Source organism: Rhinopithecus roxellana, chromosome 12, assembly GCF_007565055.1.
Source record: "Rhinopithecus roxellana isolate Shanxi Qingling chromosome 12, ASM756505v1, whole genome shotgun sequence".
NCBI lineage: Eukaryota > Metazoa > Chordata > Mammalia > Primates > Cercopithecidae > Rhinopithecus > Rhinopithecus roxellana.
In genome coordinates, this window is record NC_044560.1 from 7,749,576 (window position 1) to 7,765,836 (window position 16,261).

At 50.9% G+C, this 16,261-nt stretch overlaps 1 protein-coding gene across 4 annotated transcripts in view; it reads left to right on the forward strand.

The window, feature by feature from the left end:
• PAX7 (paired box 7) overlaps window positions 1-16,261 on the forward strand; it is a 118,791-nt gene that overhangs the window by 63,259 nt on the left and 39,271 nt on the right. For all 4 annotated transcript variants that reach the window (XM_010385569.2, XM_010385570.2, XM_010385566.2 and 1 more), the window contains exons 6-7: window positions 7,489-7,654; window positions 10,284-10,486. In XM_010385569.2, coding sequence (XP_010383871.1) covers window positions 7,489-7,654; window positions 10,284-10,486 — 369 coding nt within the window. The remainder of the gene's footprint in view (window positions 1-7,488; window positions 7,655-10,283; window positions 10,487-16,261) is intronic.

The window sequence follows — 16,261 nt, forward strand, 5'->3', positions numbered from 1 at the left end:
ACCCTGAACATCCCCTCCCTGGCCTCAGTGTGTGGGAAGGAAGAGGGGAGAAGAGCAAGAGCCTCCTGACAGCTCGAGGACTGCCCTGCCTGCTCTCTGTCGGTGGGTTGAGGGGCAAAGGCCTGCTGCAGGGGGCCTGGGGGCATTGCCTCAACTCCCCAGGCCAAACTCTGAGATTTCAGGAGGCCTACAGTTGTTATCCAAGTGCAGGAGCCTCTCTGGGGGCCTGGCTGGAGAGGGCTGAGGCTAGAGGATTGCGAATGGAGGAGGAAGAGCCGGGACAAGTCGTGATGAACGGCTCTTGTGGGAAACCATTCCCCAGCTGTCTTCTCCATGGATGGGGAGGCATTGAGAGAGGGGAAGGATCCCCATTACCAGAATCTAAGCAGTGCTCAGGGAGTCAGAGCAGCCTGCAGAGGGGCAACCCCAAACTGCTGACGGCGGGCATTTCCACCCAAGAGGAGCCAGCCTTTGGCCGGCACCCACTTAGCCAGTGGCGTTGCTGGGGCTGCTTCTCAAACGTGACCTAGTGGAAGCTCAGACCACCTTGTTGGGTCAGCATGGTCACCTCCTGCAAGCCACAGGTGCAGAAACTGGAAGTTATAGAGAAGCAACATGCCCAGGGGCACAAGCTGGATGGGGGCTGAGCCAGGCCCAGCTGCTGGCAAAACCCACGTCATTTCCATCCAGGGAAAGGAACAAGCTGAGTCACAAGCTGAAATTTGAAAGCAACTGGGACAATCCTAGAAGCAAGGGACCTTTCAGCACTCCAGGACCCAGAGGACACCCCGCCACCCCCGTCCCCACTCCCAGATTAGAGGCCCTTCGCTTCCTTTGAGGGAGACCCCAAGGGGAAGGAGGCAGGAGGCAGCAGCCATCTCATCTCATTCCCTCCCCTCCTGACCGAGGTGATATCCGAGCTGGCCCCAGGCCTCCCTCCCGCTCTGATCCTCCTGCAGCTGTTCTCCTGGGCACATTCCTGGGCGCTTTCTCGTTCCCACGTCTGGCGGCCAGGGCGGCTTCCCACCACCTTGAAGCCTGACTGTTCCTTGTAAAATTTCCTGGCTGTCAGAGCAGTGCTTTTATTGGCCCAGGGGACTCAGAAACAGGTGTCACTCAAGGTCCACGGAGGGAGGGGGTCTGGGAATGGAGAGGCAGCCAGAGCCCAGGCAAAGCCATCCTGAGGGGGCGGGGCCTGCCTCCTGCTTCTTGTTGACTTCCTGTCATACTCTATGCTTCCCCAGTGCAGGGAGCTCCCTCTGGGTCAGGGCAGGGACTCCTCGTTAGACCAGAATCTCTCCCAGGGCAGGGCTGGATCTCCCCACTTGGCCTGAGAGCTTTCTCAGAGAAGAGGGAACAAAAAATGTTGAGTTTTTAAAGAATAAATGGCCAGGCATAGTGGCTCACTCCTGTAATCCCAGCCCTTTGGGAGGCCGAGGCAGGTGGATCACCTGAGATCAGGAGTTTGAGACCAGCCTGACCAACATGGAGAAACCCCATCTCTATTAAAAATTAGACCAGTGTGGTGGCGCATGCCTGTAATCCCAGCTACTCGGGAGACTGAGGCAGGAGAATCGCTTGAACCTGGGAGGCGGAGGTTGCAGTGAGCTGAGATCATGCCATTGCACTCCAGCCTGGGCAACAAGAGCAAAACTCTGTCTCAAAAAATAAATAAAATAAAATAAATAAAATGAAATAAAATAAAATACATTTAGCCTGGAGAAGTGGAGACTTGAAGGACACAGCTGCTCTGAGAGTCCCCAGAGGGTAAGCCCAGAACCAGGGTCAAGAGAGGAGCATCTAAAGTCCAATACGAAGGTCTGCAGGAAAGAGCTCAGGACTGAGAGCTCGGGGTTCCTGCCTTTGGTCAGCTGTGCCACCTTCACCAGGTCAATTTCCTTTCCTGAGACTTCATTTCCTATCTGCTAATAAGGGGATGGAACTCAACAATCACTAAGACCCTGGCATTTCTAGGATCCTTACTTAGTGACAATCAGGGATGCTTTGTGAGGTGATGAGATTCCCATTACCAGGAGTGTTCAAACAAAAACACAATGTCCAGTCAATCAGGGACCCTGAGGTCTTTGAGTTATGACCTCAAAGTCCCCTGAGTACTGCTTAGATTATATGGCTTCCTACATTTTAGGTCTTGGTCTTTGATTCTAAAGGTTTGTGGTTCTGGGATTTTGCAATCCTATAATATCTCATCTCAGTGGACCTGGGAGATGGGTGGGTTGGTAGATTGGATCAGGGCGGGCTTGGAGCCAAATACCTAGATATGGATTCCAGCTCCATCTCTTACCCTCTCCACCGTCCACCCATCTCTCACCTGCAAGATGATGATAATAATGTCTACCGTGCTCTGATGATTAAATGATTACACATAAAAAAAAAAAAAAAAAGAGGAAGTGCTTGCACACAGAAGTGCCATACATGGGAGTTGTTCTTACTAAAACGCTGCCTGTTCTTGGCAGCTCCAATACGAGCCACCTTTGCAGCTCCAGGTACATTCACCCAGCAGTCATTTATGGAGTCTTTGCTGTATGCCAGGCACGGTTCTAGGCATTGGGGATTCACTGGGCAAAAAGCTCTGCCGACTTGAAGCTGGCATTCTCATAAACACGTGCGCAGGTAAACATGATGTCAGGCGGGGATCTGGTCACCAAAGAGTGGCCTGTTTTCCTCTCTGGCTCCCTCAAGCCCTGCTTCACTGCAGGGGCCGGGAGCCTCTGCTTGAAGCCTGCTAGATGTTACCAGTGCCTGTAACACCTCTGCCTCAGCCAGGAGAAAGCCAGAGCCACATGAAGGGCAGCCAAGGGGGTGTCAGGCAGGAGAACCCATGCCTGGAGACCCATCACTCCTTTCTCTGGAGTGACACATGTATCTTCCTTAGAGGTGAACAGATCCATTTTTTCCAGGGTGCCACAACCCTGAGCCTGTGAATTTCTTCTAGAAACAGAGGCTGTAGGGCTGATAGGTCCCAAGATCACCCCATGGCCTTTCCCACGGCTGCCTGTGATGACTTCCCCATCCTTCAGATGACCAGCACCAGGAAACTAAGGCTGTGTGCAGCGCCTCTTTACTTTATAGTCCTTGGAACCCTGCTCTTTGCTTGGGGTTGGGGTGGGATGTTCTGAACAGAAATCCATCGTGGAGGCACTACAGGAGATTCACTAATGAACAACTTACATTGAATCTCTTAATAACACTAGGTAGCATTCATGGTGCATTTCTTTTTTTTTTTTTCCTTTTTTTATTATTATTATTTTTTATTTTGAGACAGAGTTTCACTCTCTCACCCAGGCTGGAGTGCAATGGCACAGTCTTGGCTCACTGCAACCTCCGCCTCCCAGTTTCAAACGATTCTCCTGCCTCAGCCTCCCAAGTAGCTGGGATTACAGGTGTCCGCCACCACTCCTGGCTAATTTTTTTGTATTTTTAATAGAGACAGGGTTTTGCCATGTTGGCCAGGCTGGTCTTGAACTCCTGACCTCAGGTGATCCGCCTACCTCAGCCTCCCAAAGTGCTGGGCTTACAGGCGTGAGCCACTGTACCCAGCCTTCATGGTGCATTTCTTATGTGCCAGGCATGATGGCTCACCAGCCTACATATGTTATCTTTATTAATTCTCACCATGACCCTGCAGGGTATGTGTGATTCTTCTCTCCATTTTGCAGATGAGAAAACTGAGATTTAGCTAAGGAAAGTAACTTCCTGAAGCACAGTTATACATATACACAGTGAGTACTATGCAGTCATAAAAAAGAATGAGATCCTGTCCTTTTCAACAACATGGATGGAACTGGAGGTCATTATGTTCAGTGAAATAAGTCAGGCACAGAAAGATAAACTTCACACGTTCTCATTTATTTGTGAGAGCTAAAAATTAAGGCAATTGAACTTATGGAGATAGAGAGTAGAAGGATGGTTACCAGAGGCTGGGGCAGGTAGTGGGAGGTGGGGGGAGACGTGAGGATGGTTAATGGGTTCAAAAAAGGAATAAGGATGAAGAAGATGTATTTGTATTTGATAACACAATAGGGTGACTATAGTCAACAATAATTTCATTGTACCTTTAAAAATAACTAAACGAGTATAATTGGACTGTTTGTAACACAAAGGGTAAATGCTTGAGGTGATGGATACCCCATTTACCCCTGATGTGATTATTATATGTTGTAGGCCTATATCAAAGAACCCATCTATCCTATAAATATGCATGCCTACTATGTAGCCACAAAAACTAAAAATTAAAAAAAAGATACAGTTCAAAGTGACTGTGCTGGACCCAAGTCTATCTGCTCAGGTCGTTTCCTCTGTGCTACATAAAGAGAAGGGCCAGATGGAATATTAGACTCAGTACGCAGATGGCATCCACTCTACCCTACTGCCAGTGCAGGGTATTGAGAGAAGGATCAGAAATGAAGAATAAAACCCAGCCCCTGCTTTCAAAGAACTCAGTCCTGAGCAGAGATTCTGGGTAGGGTGCTGGGGCTGTCACTGTCCCTCTTAGAGCGTTTACTTCCCCCTCTGTAAACGGGCAGCTCACACGAGACGCTGGCGAAGATCCTTCCAGCTCAGGCATCCCAGAGGGTCTCCCGCAGAATGATACTTACCTGTGGCTGACGCTGTTCTAAGCATGTTGCCTGTGCTAACTCATTTGAGGTCCAGACCCACCTAGGAGGTGGCTGTTATTAGCCCCACTTTGTGAAGAAACTGAGGCACAGAGGGATAACAAAAATTTTCCCATCTTAGGAGTTAGAGGCAGAAGTCCATCCCAGGCAGTTGACTCCAGAATCCCTGCTCTCAACCATCCTGTTACACTTAGTGAGAAGGGAGGTGTCTACTGGGAGGGATGTGTATCTAGGGACATAGGACAATGAAGGAAGATGAGATGACAGAATTGGCAACAAAGGCATGCTCTCTCCTCCAGGAAGTCCTCCTGGATTCTGAGAGGCAAAGTTGGAAGCCCCTTCTCTGAGCTCCTTATCCAGCCTTGCATGTCACCCCATCTGAGTTTACTGCACTGAAAAGCAGCTGCTCTTTGACTCGTGCCCAGGCAAAGGGCAGCTTGAGGGCTGGGACTGGTCCTGTCCATCTCTCTAGCCTGTCTTGCTTGGCACAGACAGGAGTCCTAGTAAAAGTTTGAGATGGGAAGATGGGAAGTAAAGAAGGAAGGGAAGAGTAGGAAAAGAAAGGGAAGGGATGAGAAGGGAAGGGAAGGGAAGGAGGAAGAATGCATCCATCCAACTTTATTCAGCATTCTTTTTTTGAGGAAAAGACAAGTGGCACCTAAGGACCAGCTGCTACACAACAAACTAGAGTGGCGCATCCCAAACGCCCGTCATTATCCCACCCACCCAAGATGTTCACCACGTTCACATATTATCTATATTGTTATTTACTTTTCAACGAAATCAGTGTGTTTTAAAATAAAAATCCACAACACTCCCATGAAGGGAAGACGATTGTTAAAACACACACATACACACACACACACACACACAACACACAAAGGAAAACAAAACAATGTGATTAAAGCCTTTCAGGAAAATGTCACCTGCAAACGCCTGCTCTCCCTGTGTTCAGAAGGGAGATTAGCACAGGTTAGAAAGGCGCTGAGGATGCATTAGCACCAGAATGAGACCCCTCTTTCCCCCTTCTCCATGCCCAGGAGGCCTGGGACAGAAGTGGAAGGAATAACTTTCCCATCCTCATGACCAGATTATTGAATCCTGTTTTTCCAACAGGGAGCCGTGGCAGGAGGCCCACTCTTTGGGAAACACTGAATTAGTACAAAGACCTCCCCACACTCTTCCTGCAGAGCCTGGGAGCTCAGAGGCAAGGCCCATTCCTTGCAGCGTTCCCTCTCCGGCATCCCTCCCACCCCAGGGTGCCCTGGGGAAGCCCTCAGCACCCTCCGGAAGTGGGGAGAAGCCAGGGCTTTGAATCCTTTGGGAGCCAGTCGTTTTCCCTTCAGGCTTGGCTGCCTCCTCTCCTTTCTCTGTGAAATCTAAACAGGTCAGAGCCGGCAGCTCTTGTTTATCCAGCCTGCGAAGCTGAACACTGCTTTTCCCACCTGGGAGGGATGACTCTAGGGGCACATAAGCGCCCTCCACCCAGCTGCACTCCCGTCCCCCATCTTGGCAAGAGATGGTACAGAGATTTGGGGATCTTAGGTGATCAGGTGACAGGGGAGGTTGCGGCCTTCACTCCCCATCAGGATGGGGCACCAACCAAGCCTGTGGCCCCAGGCCCAGCAAAGACACCCCAGAGCTAATCCTGCCTCCCCTTGTCCATTCATTCATCATTCACTCCTTCATTCATTCGACAAGTATTCCTTGAACACTTACTGAGCTCCAGGCATTGGGCAAGGAATGCATGGCCTCTGCCCCATGGAGCTCCTGTGGGGAAGCACACAGGCAGGAGGCCCCCTGAGAGAAGCAGAGAACCTACCGGAACCCACCTTAGATGCAGCGATTAAGGAGTTGGAGTAGGAAGAAGCATTTCAGCTGAGCTCTGAAGGCCAAAGAGCCAGCTGCAGGAAGAGTGTTCAGGTGAGAGGGAACAGCATGTGCAAAACTCAGGTTGGAAAAGAACCCCCTCAAAGCAGCCCCAGTGTGCGCCCTCATTCTCCTCCTTCTCTGACCTGTCCCGGGAAACTGGCAGATCCAGATAACTGAGCTCTAGAAAGCCAGACTGATTGTAAGTTTGAATCGCAGCTCCAACACAGACCAGCTAGGTGGACTTGGGCAAGCAACTTGACCTCTGTGAGCCTTGGCTTCCCCTTCTGTAAAATGGGAATAGGAGAATACATCTCATGGATCTGTGTATGGGTTGACACGTGAAGCGCCAGCACAGGAAAGGGAGACAAAGGTGTTGGGTTATTATCCTACTAATGTTTGATGAATCCACGCACGTGTGTGTGTGTGTGTGTGTGTGTGTCCTATTTCAAGGAGGCCCAGGGTATGTAAGCAAAGTAGGGCCTCAGTCTCCAGACAAAGAACCTGGCTTGCACATCTGGGTCTGAAGTGCAGGTCTCATTCAGGTGGGTTGCAGATGTGTGACTTCCTCCTGGGGGGCTTCCTGGAGGAGGTGGTCAAGCAGGGCACCAGCATCCCTCCAGGAAGGAGCAGCTGTAGAGGAAAGAGTACTGGCCTGAGAGCCACACAGGACTGGCTGGGCCACTGACTCAACCTGGCCCATGGACAAGTCACCCACTTTCTCTGGGTCTCAGTTTCCTCATCTGTAAAATGGGGATAATATAGAACCCCCTCACTGGTGGTTGTGAGGGCAGAATGGGGTCATACCTAGGAAAACACTTTGCAAACCGTCCCATGCTGCACAACGCTGGAGATTCCCCTCCCTGCAGGAGGATGCTGGCTGGATCAGAGGGTGATGGCTTGGGCAACTGGGTCTAGATGTGTTGCAGCTCTCTGCCAGGAACCTGGCCGAGGGGGTCTCCATTCTGTGCTCTCCATCCCCCAGGTCTGGTTCAGTAACCGCCGCGCCCGTTGGCGTAAGCAGGCAGGAGCCAACCAGCTGGCGGCATTCAACCACCTTCTGCCAGGAGGCTTCCCACCCACTGGCATGCCCACGCTTCCCCCCTACCAGCTGCCGGACTCCACCTACCCCACCACCACCATCTCCCAAGGTGAGTATCCCAGCCCCATCCTGCCATCTCAGTGGTACCCCTTCCCTTCTTTCTTTACTTTCACTTACAAAGACTCTTTTTAAATGACCATTTCTTACTTTCACGTAAGCAAGCTATTAAGAGAAAAAAGATGCAATCCTGCCCTTGAAATTCTTGGCCCTAACACAGAGCAGCCAGGTGGGGTCCCCCAGGCAGCCCCTGTGCACCTGTTGAGAACTGAGCTTCTCAAATGGTACCATGGATCTCCCAGGGTTGTTACTAAAATGCTGGTCTGGGTGGGGCCCGAGATTCTGCACTTCTAAAAATCCCCCTGGAGATGCCCAGGCTGGTGGGGCATGGGCCAGGCTTTGAGCAGCGAGGATTTGGAGCACAGGACACTGGGCTGACCTGCTTTGGAAGGAAAGGGCCAGATTCTCCAGGGACTTTGGGACCATGCATAGTCACAGTCTTTGAGTTTTTAAAATGAGAGAGTGACATGAGTACATAGTGTGCGTGTGAGTGGGTGCATGAGTGTGTGTGTGAGTGTGTGTATGAGTGTGTGCGTGTGTGTGCATGAGTGTGTGCATGTGAGTGCGTATGACTGTGTACATGTGACTGCGTGCATGAGTGTGTGCGTGTGCGTGCCTGAGTGTGTGCATGAGTGTGTGCGTGTGAGGGTGTGCATGAGTATGTGCGTGTCAGTGCATGCATGAGTGTGTGCGTGTGTGCATACATGAGTGTGGGTGTGTGTGCATGAGTGTGTGCGTGTGAGTGCGTGCATGAGTGTGTGTGCGTGTGTGTACCTGAGTGTGTGCATGAGTGCGTGCGAGTGCATGCATGAGTGTGTGCGTGTGTGCATACATGAGTGTGGGTGTGTGTGCATGAGTGTGTGCGTGTTTGTACCTGAGTGTGTGCATGAGTGCGTGCGAGTGCATGCATGAGTGTGTGCGTGTGTGCATACATGAGTGTGGGTGTGTGTGCATGAGTGTGTGCATGTGAGAGTGTGTGCATGAGTGCATGTGTGTGCACGTACGTGTGTGTACTTGTTGGGAGGATGTTGGAATCATGTTGAAATCATTTTTTTTTTAGATTATGTTGATCTCCAACCTATTACAAAAAAAAATGTACAAAGGGGCTTACATAATTTGCTGGGACCTTATTTTCTTGCCTCTCTCTCAAAAGATCCATTTTCAGAGATGGAATAAAGGTCAGGGTCTCCTTTGAGGACTGGAGAAAGCTCCCTCTGAGGGATTCCCCCTACTCTGGGGTGAACAGCCCTAGGCCTGGCTGGGCTGAGCGGGGTCAGAACCCTGAGATCTGCCTGGGAAAGAGGCCTCACTTGGGCCCAGTTCTCCCAGTGGCTTGAAGTATAAGATTCCCTGCTAGGCTTGGAAAGGAGTAGGCAGAGGGAAGAAGGTGAGTGGGTGGGAGAGGCTAAGGTATCAGAGGGGCCTTGGGAAAGGAAAGGAAAGGCTGGGTCCCAGGAGAGAAGGTGAGCCTTGTAGGGGAAGAAGGGTTCCCTTCCCCCAACTCACCGAACCTTGCTCATTCTGTCACCCCCCATGCCCCGTCCCAGCACACACCAGGAATACCACTACTTGATATTGGCCTCATGGGCCGGGCGCAGTGGCTCAGAACTGCAATCCCAGCACTTGGGGAGGCCAAGGCAGGCAGATGTCTTGAGGCCAGGAGTTGGAGACCAGCCTGGCCAACATGTGAAACTCCATCTCTACTAAAAATACAAAAAAAAAAAAAAAAATTAGCTGGGCATAGTGGCATACATCTGTAATCCCAGCTACTCGGGAGGCTGAGGCAGGAGAATTGCTTGAACCCAGGAGGCAGAGGTTGCAGCGAGCCCAGATCACACTCCCGCCTGGGTGACAAAGCAAGACTCCATCTCCAAAAAAAAATTTTAAAAAAGATAGCTACCTCATAAAGCCTCCTTTTAAATGACTGGCAGGCTGGAGTTCTGGAGGCCAAGGAGAGAGTCAAAGAGCCCCCTCCACCACCACTGTGACTTGGTAAGATAAATTGAACCAGTGCTGAGGGTCCCAGTCCCGGCAAAGCTGCACAGAGGGGCTCAGAGAGAGCTGAATAATATCCTAGCAGCAAAGAACAGAGATGGCTCCGAATTTAGGCCATTCAAATCCTGGTCCCATCATTCACTAGCGTGGTCATCTTGTGTGAGTGCCCCAAGCCCACCAAGCCTTGGTTTCTTCATCTGTAAAATGGGATTTATAGTCTTGCTTCACACCCTTAGGCAGCATTTGTAATAGCACCTGGCAAGTGGTTGATGCTCACAAAACAAAACAGACCAGGTAGATTAACAGAGTCCTCATCAAGGTTTGGCTTTCAGCCCAGCTGATATTTATTGAGTACCTACTGTGTGCCAAGCACCAAGCAACAGGAACTAGTGTGCATCTATCTAGGGGTTGTCTGGAATGTTGGGTTGTCAGTCAAGACCTGGCCAGTGCCCAGTGCCCTGCCCAGGAGCTAGCTTGTCTCATCCCAGGTAGCATGAGAGGGTGGTCCCTTCCCTCCAAGGAATGGAGACTGGGAGGAGGAGGCTCATGGCTTGCCTTCTGCTCTCAGAGGCCCAGGGTCCAGGATGAGGTCACTTGCTTAGGACCTCTCTTGGGTCTCTCTACAGATGGGGGCAGCACTGTGCACCGGCCCCAGCCCCTGCCACCGTCCACCATGCACCAGGGCGGGCTGGCTGCAGCGGCTGCAGCCGCCGACACTAGCTCTGCCTACGGAGCCCGCCACAGCTTCTCCAGCTACTCCGACAGCTTCATGAATCCGGCAGCGCCCTCCAACCACATGAACCCGGTCAGCAACGGCCTGTCTCCTCAGGTAGGTGGCCTCAGCCTAGCACCCAGGGTCCCACCGCCACTAAAAAGTCAGACATTTGCAGACAGCACGTGGGTGGAAGCCTTGTGCTCTTTCCTGTAGGAGGCTGACTGTGGTCGGGGTTTTTGCTCTAGAACCAGGAATCCTCGCTGGATTCTGTCTTGTGCTCTTGGCTTTCCCCAGGACTGACCAATTCCTGAAAGGCAGGACCATGTCCTTGTTGGTGGAGAGAATTGTGGATGGGATTCTGGGCCGGTAACTCTACCCTGATTGGTCATTGGAATTCTGTTTGCTCCTGTGTGATTGGTTAAGTCACTCACTGCCTCGGGGTGCTGGTAGAAGTCACAGGACCTGCTTTGGATGAAGTCAGAGCGATAATGTGGGCGTTGATGGTGGTTATAGGTGAATTTGGGGAACAGGACTTGATGATGCCAGAAGTCCCAATGAACTTGAGGAACTCATGGGCTCATTTTTTTGTAGCTTCAGCAGGCTCCCAAATAGCCGTGGGGGAAGGGATGAAGTGTCCCCTGCCACATGTCTGTGCTGAGAATCCGCTGCACGTGATGCAAACTGATCTGAAGAGCCATAGTGTGGCTCTTCAGATCAGGGAAGGCTGTGGTGTGGGTCTAAATCCCAGCTCTACTCCTCAGGGGGCTCTGAGGCAAGTCAGCATCTGTGAGCCTTAGTTTAACCCCCGTTAAACATAGCCTGTAACTACCCTCTCAACAAGGGGTGCTTGCCGCATTCAGTATGCTAACAGGTCAAAGCACCTAGCCTAGAGCCTGGCACGAAATCAGTGCCAAGTAAATGTTAGTTCTCTGGCCCTCCCTAGTGCCAGGACAATGTAATTAATATGGGAAATCCATTACCTAGAAGGAAAATAAAAAGAAATTTAAAGAAGGCCAGCAAGCTACATCCTGCAGGCCACGTCCGTCCAGCTCGCTGTTTTTTGTAAATAAAGTTTTATTGGAATACAGCCATGTCGATCTATTTATGGTGGCTTTTGTGCCACTACAGCAGAATTGAGTAGTTTTAAAAGAGATCATATAAGGCCAAGGGTGGTGGCTCACTCCTGTAATGTCAACACTTTGGGAAGCTGAGGCAGGTGGATCACCTGAGGTCAGGAGTTCGAGACCAGCCTGGCCAACATGGTGAAACTCCATCTCTACGAAAATACAAAAATTAGCCAGGCATGATGACAGGTGCCTGTAATTTTAGCTACTTGGAAGGCTGAGGCGGGAGAATTGCTTGAACCCGGGACACAGGTTGCAGTGAGCCAAGATTGCACCATTACACTCCAGTCTGGGTGACAGAGTGAGACTATGTCTCAAATAAATAAATAAAAAGAGAGCTCATGTGGCCCACAAAGTCTAAAATGTTTGCTGTCAGGCCCTTACGGTAAATTAAAAAAAAAGAAAAGAAAAAAAACGCCCAAGAATGTTAATTTTCTGCTTGTCTGGATTCATTTCTGTTTGCCTTCATTAATTTGTGTAGTTGAGGGTTAATTGCATTTCAGCTCCATCATTTATTTATGGGGAAACCCTTGAGTAAGTCCCTTCCCCTTTCTATGCCTCAATTTTCTCATCAATGAAATGGAGATAATCCCAGTATTTGCCTCCCAAGGTTGCTGAGGATTGAATGAGATGATCTGTGGAAGGCACTCAGCTCAGGTCCAGCACAGCGTGAGTGCCCAGTACCCGTAGACAGTTGCCTGCAGAGCTCCTAATGGTGACGCATCAAGCCCTCTCAGGGTCCGCAGTATGAAGGGTGATGCCACTTACTTGGGTGACCTTGTCCTCACCAGGCCATCCCACTCTCTTGCTGGGATCCCAGGTGAACTAAACCCTGCACGTGGAATACAGCCTGTCAGCCAGAATGTCTTCCCTGGGGACCCCAGTTGGCCTCTTTGGGGTTCAAGGTTATGGCCTCCATATCATTAGTGCTAACCTTCCAGAGCCCTTGAGAAGTTCCAGAGCCCTTGAGATGAGTCACAACAGGATCCCTGAGCTGGCTGGGGAAGGACACTGCAGAGATCCAAGGTGTCCACACCCAAGAATGGGGTCCAGGCGCAGCTTGGTGGCACAAAACAAATTTGGAGGAGTGTCCTTAGAAAGCTGAAGAGGGTCTTTGGGGTTCTGTGCGCGGCTGTCTTGCTTTGGAGATAGAGGGCCCCGGTACACATTGGCCTGGCCAGGGTTGAGAATCTGGGGCACCTGACTCCGTGACCACTGCTTTTCCCAGCCCTCCTTGTCTCACTGTGGGCTGAGGTTTATCCCCAACACAGGACTGTCACAGGACAAAAGAGAGACTTAGCAAATAAGGGGCCCCAGGCCTCCAGAGTGTGGGTCAGGGATGGGAAACCGACCCATTGGTGTGACCAGTGGATCAAGGGGGAGCATCCCCCCGATGGCTAGGAGGCTTCAGAGTTGGATGAGGTGTTTTTCACCCTTTCCTGGAAGTTCCTAAGTTGGACCCCCAGCCCTCCACCCAGCCCAGAATTTCACTGAAGCTAAAGGCGAGAGACTCTCAGGAGGCCTCCAGCCCATTCCTCAGGGCCGGGAGACTGACATGATGAATTGAAGAAGCTCAGAGGCTCCCATCAAAGGTGTGAAGACAGATGGAGGGTCTGACAGGGGCAGAGGGGACCAGGAGGTGAACAGCTGCTGGAGGAGGGTGGGCGCAGGGGCAGCAGGGCAGGCCGTGTGTGCTTCTGTGCATGGGAACTGCAGAGGCTAAACTGGGAGCACTTCCTGAAGGACGGGGGCAGTGAGCGGGGCGGAGTTTCTGGGTCTTGTACAAAAGCTCCTGGGCTTGCTAGGCTCCGACTCCCACTGCCCTCCTGCCTCAAGTCTGGGCAGGTGGACTTGACACCATCAGCACATCGCTGTGGTCCTGGGGCCAGGAATCGTCTGTGCATAAGGATCTATAGGGAGACGCCCTGTAAGGACAGATCTGCCTCCTGCATCCTCTCTTCCCAACAGGACTGGCTTCTCTATAGCTCACCTGGGCAGGAGGGACAGGATAGGCTTCCCCGCTGGGCTGTGGGGTTGGCACACTGTCCCTTCCTTTCCCCAGGATGGCAGGTCTCTGACACATTGCCCAGATATCTGTGGACCTCAAAACTGGAAGGATTTTTTTTCTTTTCTTTTCTCTCTCTCTCTCTCTCTCTTTTTTTTTTTTTTAAACAGAGTCTTACTCTGTTGCCCAGGCTGGAGTGCAGTGGCACGATATTGGCTCACTGCAACCTCCACCTCCCGTGTTCAAGCAATTCTCCTGTCTTAGCCTCCTGAGTAGTTGGGATTACAGGTGCCCGCCGCCACGTCTGACTAATTTTTGTATATTTAGTAGAGACGGGGTTTTGCCATGTTGGCCAGGCTGGTCTTGAACTCCTGAACTCAAGTGATCCGTCCACCTTGGCCTCCCAAAGTGCTGGTATTACAGGCATGAGCCACTGCGCCCGGCTGGAATGTTTGTTCTTACAGAAGCCAAAGGGGCTTACACTGGAGGATGAAGTTGTGGCTCTACCGAGCACCTGGGCAGACTTGGGATAAGCTAGCTGTGCATCACGCTGGCCAGCTTGCTATTACTGTGAGGAAGATGTGCCTCCTCCAGTGGCTTGACCCGAGTACCTTGTCTCAAACCCAGCCTGGGAAGTGGGAACCACGGAACATCAGGGACTCCATGCAGAATCTCAAGGAAAGGCCATTTACTCATCTCATCTCTGCACGTGCCCCCTGGCTTGGAAGGGGGTCACTAACATAATGAATATTTATAGAGTACCTACTACATGCCAGGCACTGTTCTAGGCACTTGGGATGAATCAGTGAACATGAGAGGAAGACCCTTATATTGTCCCAGTGGAGGTGACAGTACAACAGGGTCAGACAGACAAAAAATATAAGTTTAAAAGGCATCCAGTATGTTTAATACCAGTGTTGACAAGGACAGCTGAATTTTCTGGAGTCCTTCTAACCTTCAGAACCTGCTCTCGGTGTTTTACACGTATTAATCCATTTAAAGGGTAGAGCCAGGATTCAAACCCATGTCTTTAGAGCCTGAAATCTTTTTCTTTTGTTTCCTTTTCTTTTTTTTTTTTTTCTTTTTCTTTCTTTCTTTCTTTTTTTTTCTTTTTTCTTTCTTTTTTTTTTTTTTTTTTTGAGATAGGATTTCACTCTGTCGCCCAGGCTGGTGTGCAATGGCGTGATCTTGGCTCATTGCAACCTCTGCTTCCTCCCAGGTTCAAGCAATTTTCCTGCCTCGGCCTCCAGAGTAGCTGGGACTACAGGCATGCGCCACCATGCCCAGCTAATTTTTTTGTATTTTTAGTAGAGACGGGATTTCACCATGTTGGCCAGGCTAGTCTTGAACTCCTGACCTCAAGTGATCCACCCACCTCAGCCTCCCAAAGTGTTAGGATTACAGGTGTGAGCCACTGCGCCAGACCTAGAGCTTGAATCTTAGTTACTTGTTCTGTCTTCCTGCCTCTCAGAAATGCCCACACTTGCACTCTTTTAGAGATTGGCTGGTGCAAGAAGAAACCACCTAGGGAAGCCACCCCCATCTAGGAAAGCCACCCCCTTCAGCTTGGTGGAGGAAAGAGCTCATTCGACTCACGTGGTGGATGAGAAAACTGAGGCCAATGACCTCAGGTTAGGGACCAATGGGCAGAGCTGAGTTATACGGGCAAATGCCTTTCAAGAAGTTTAGATACCCTTGAGGCTTGGTTCCCTCATCATCTCCCCTACTCGCCCAAGCCCTGGCCTAAAAGGATTAGGGATTAGGTACTCAGCACATGGATGTCCCTGGCTTTGTGCACTGGGTCCTTCTGAAGAGATGTAGGGAAAAGGAATCCTGCTTGTGAGACCTCATTCCTGATGAGGTTCATCTGGGGTTAGGATCATAGACCACCCGCAATCCCCAGCCTACTCTCTCCCCTTTGCTCTGGGCTGAGGGCCAGTTACTTGGACAATGACTGTTAGAAAACCACTTAGAGGTGGGGCGCCGTGGCTCACGCCTGTAATCCCGGCACTTTGGGAGGCCAAGGTGGGAGGATCACTTGAGGTCAGGAGATCAAGACCAGCCTGAGCAACAGAGCGAAACCAAGTCGCTGCAAAAAAAATTTAAAAATTAGCCAGATATGGTGGGGCGAGCCTGTGGTCCCAGCTACTAAGGAGGCTGAGGTGGGAGGATCGATTGACCCTGGGAGGTTGAGGCTGCAGTGAGCTGTGATTGTGCCACTGGGCGCTAGCCTGGGTGACAGAGCGAGACTCTGTCTCAAAATTAATTAATTAATTAAAAACATAAAACAACTTAGGACGAAAGTAACCTTTTGTAATGTGACCGACTTTGAATAATGTGCCACCTGCAGATTGATCCCTTCATACCAGCCCCTGTCTGGGAATCCCAAGCAGGCCAGGCTCTTAGGGGCAGTGGCCACAGGTAGAAAGGAGAACACAAGGCAGACCCCTTCAGGGGTCTCCAGTCTGGTGGGGAAGACACAGCCCGTCTTCAGGAACTCATAGTCTGATGGAAGAGACAAACCCCTCATCCTTAGATGCTCCAGTCTGATGGGGAAGACACAGCCCCTGTCCTCAGGAGTTCATAGTCTGATGGAAGAGACAAAACCCTCATCCTTAGATGCCTTAGTCTGATGGTGGAAGCACAGCTCCAAGAGACAGGTGGGGGAGACAGGCATCAGAAAGTCATTCAGAGCTGCAGTTCTTGGCAGGCTGAGATCCCAAGCAAAGAACCAGGAGAAAAGTTCTGCCAGTTTCGAGG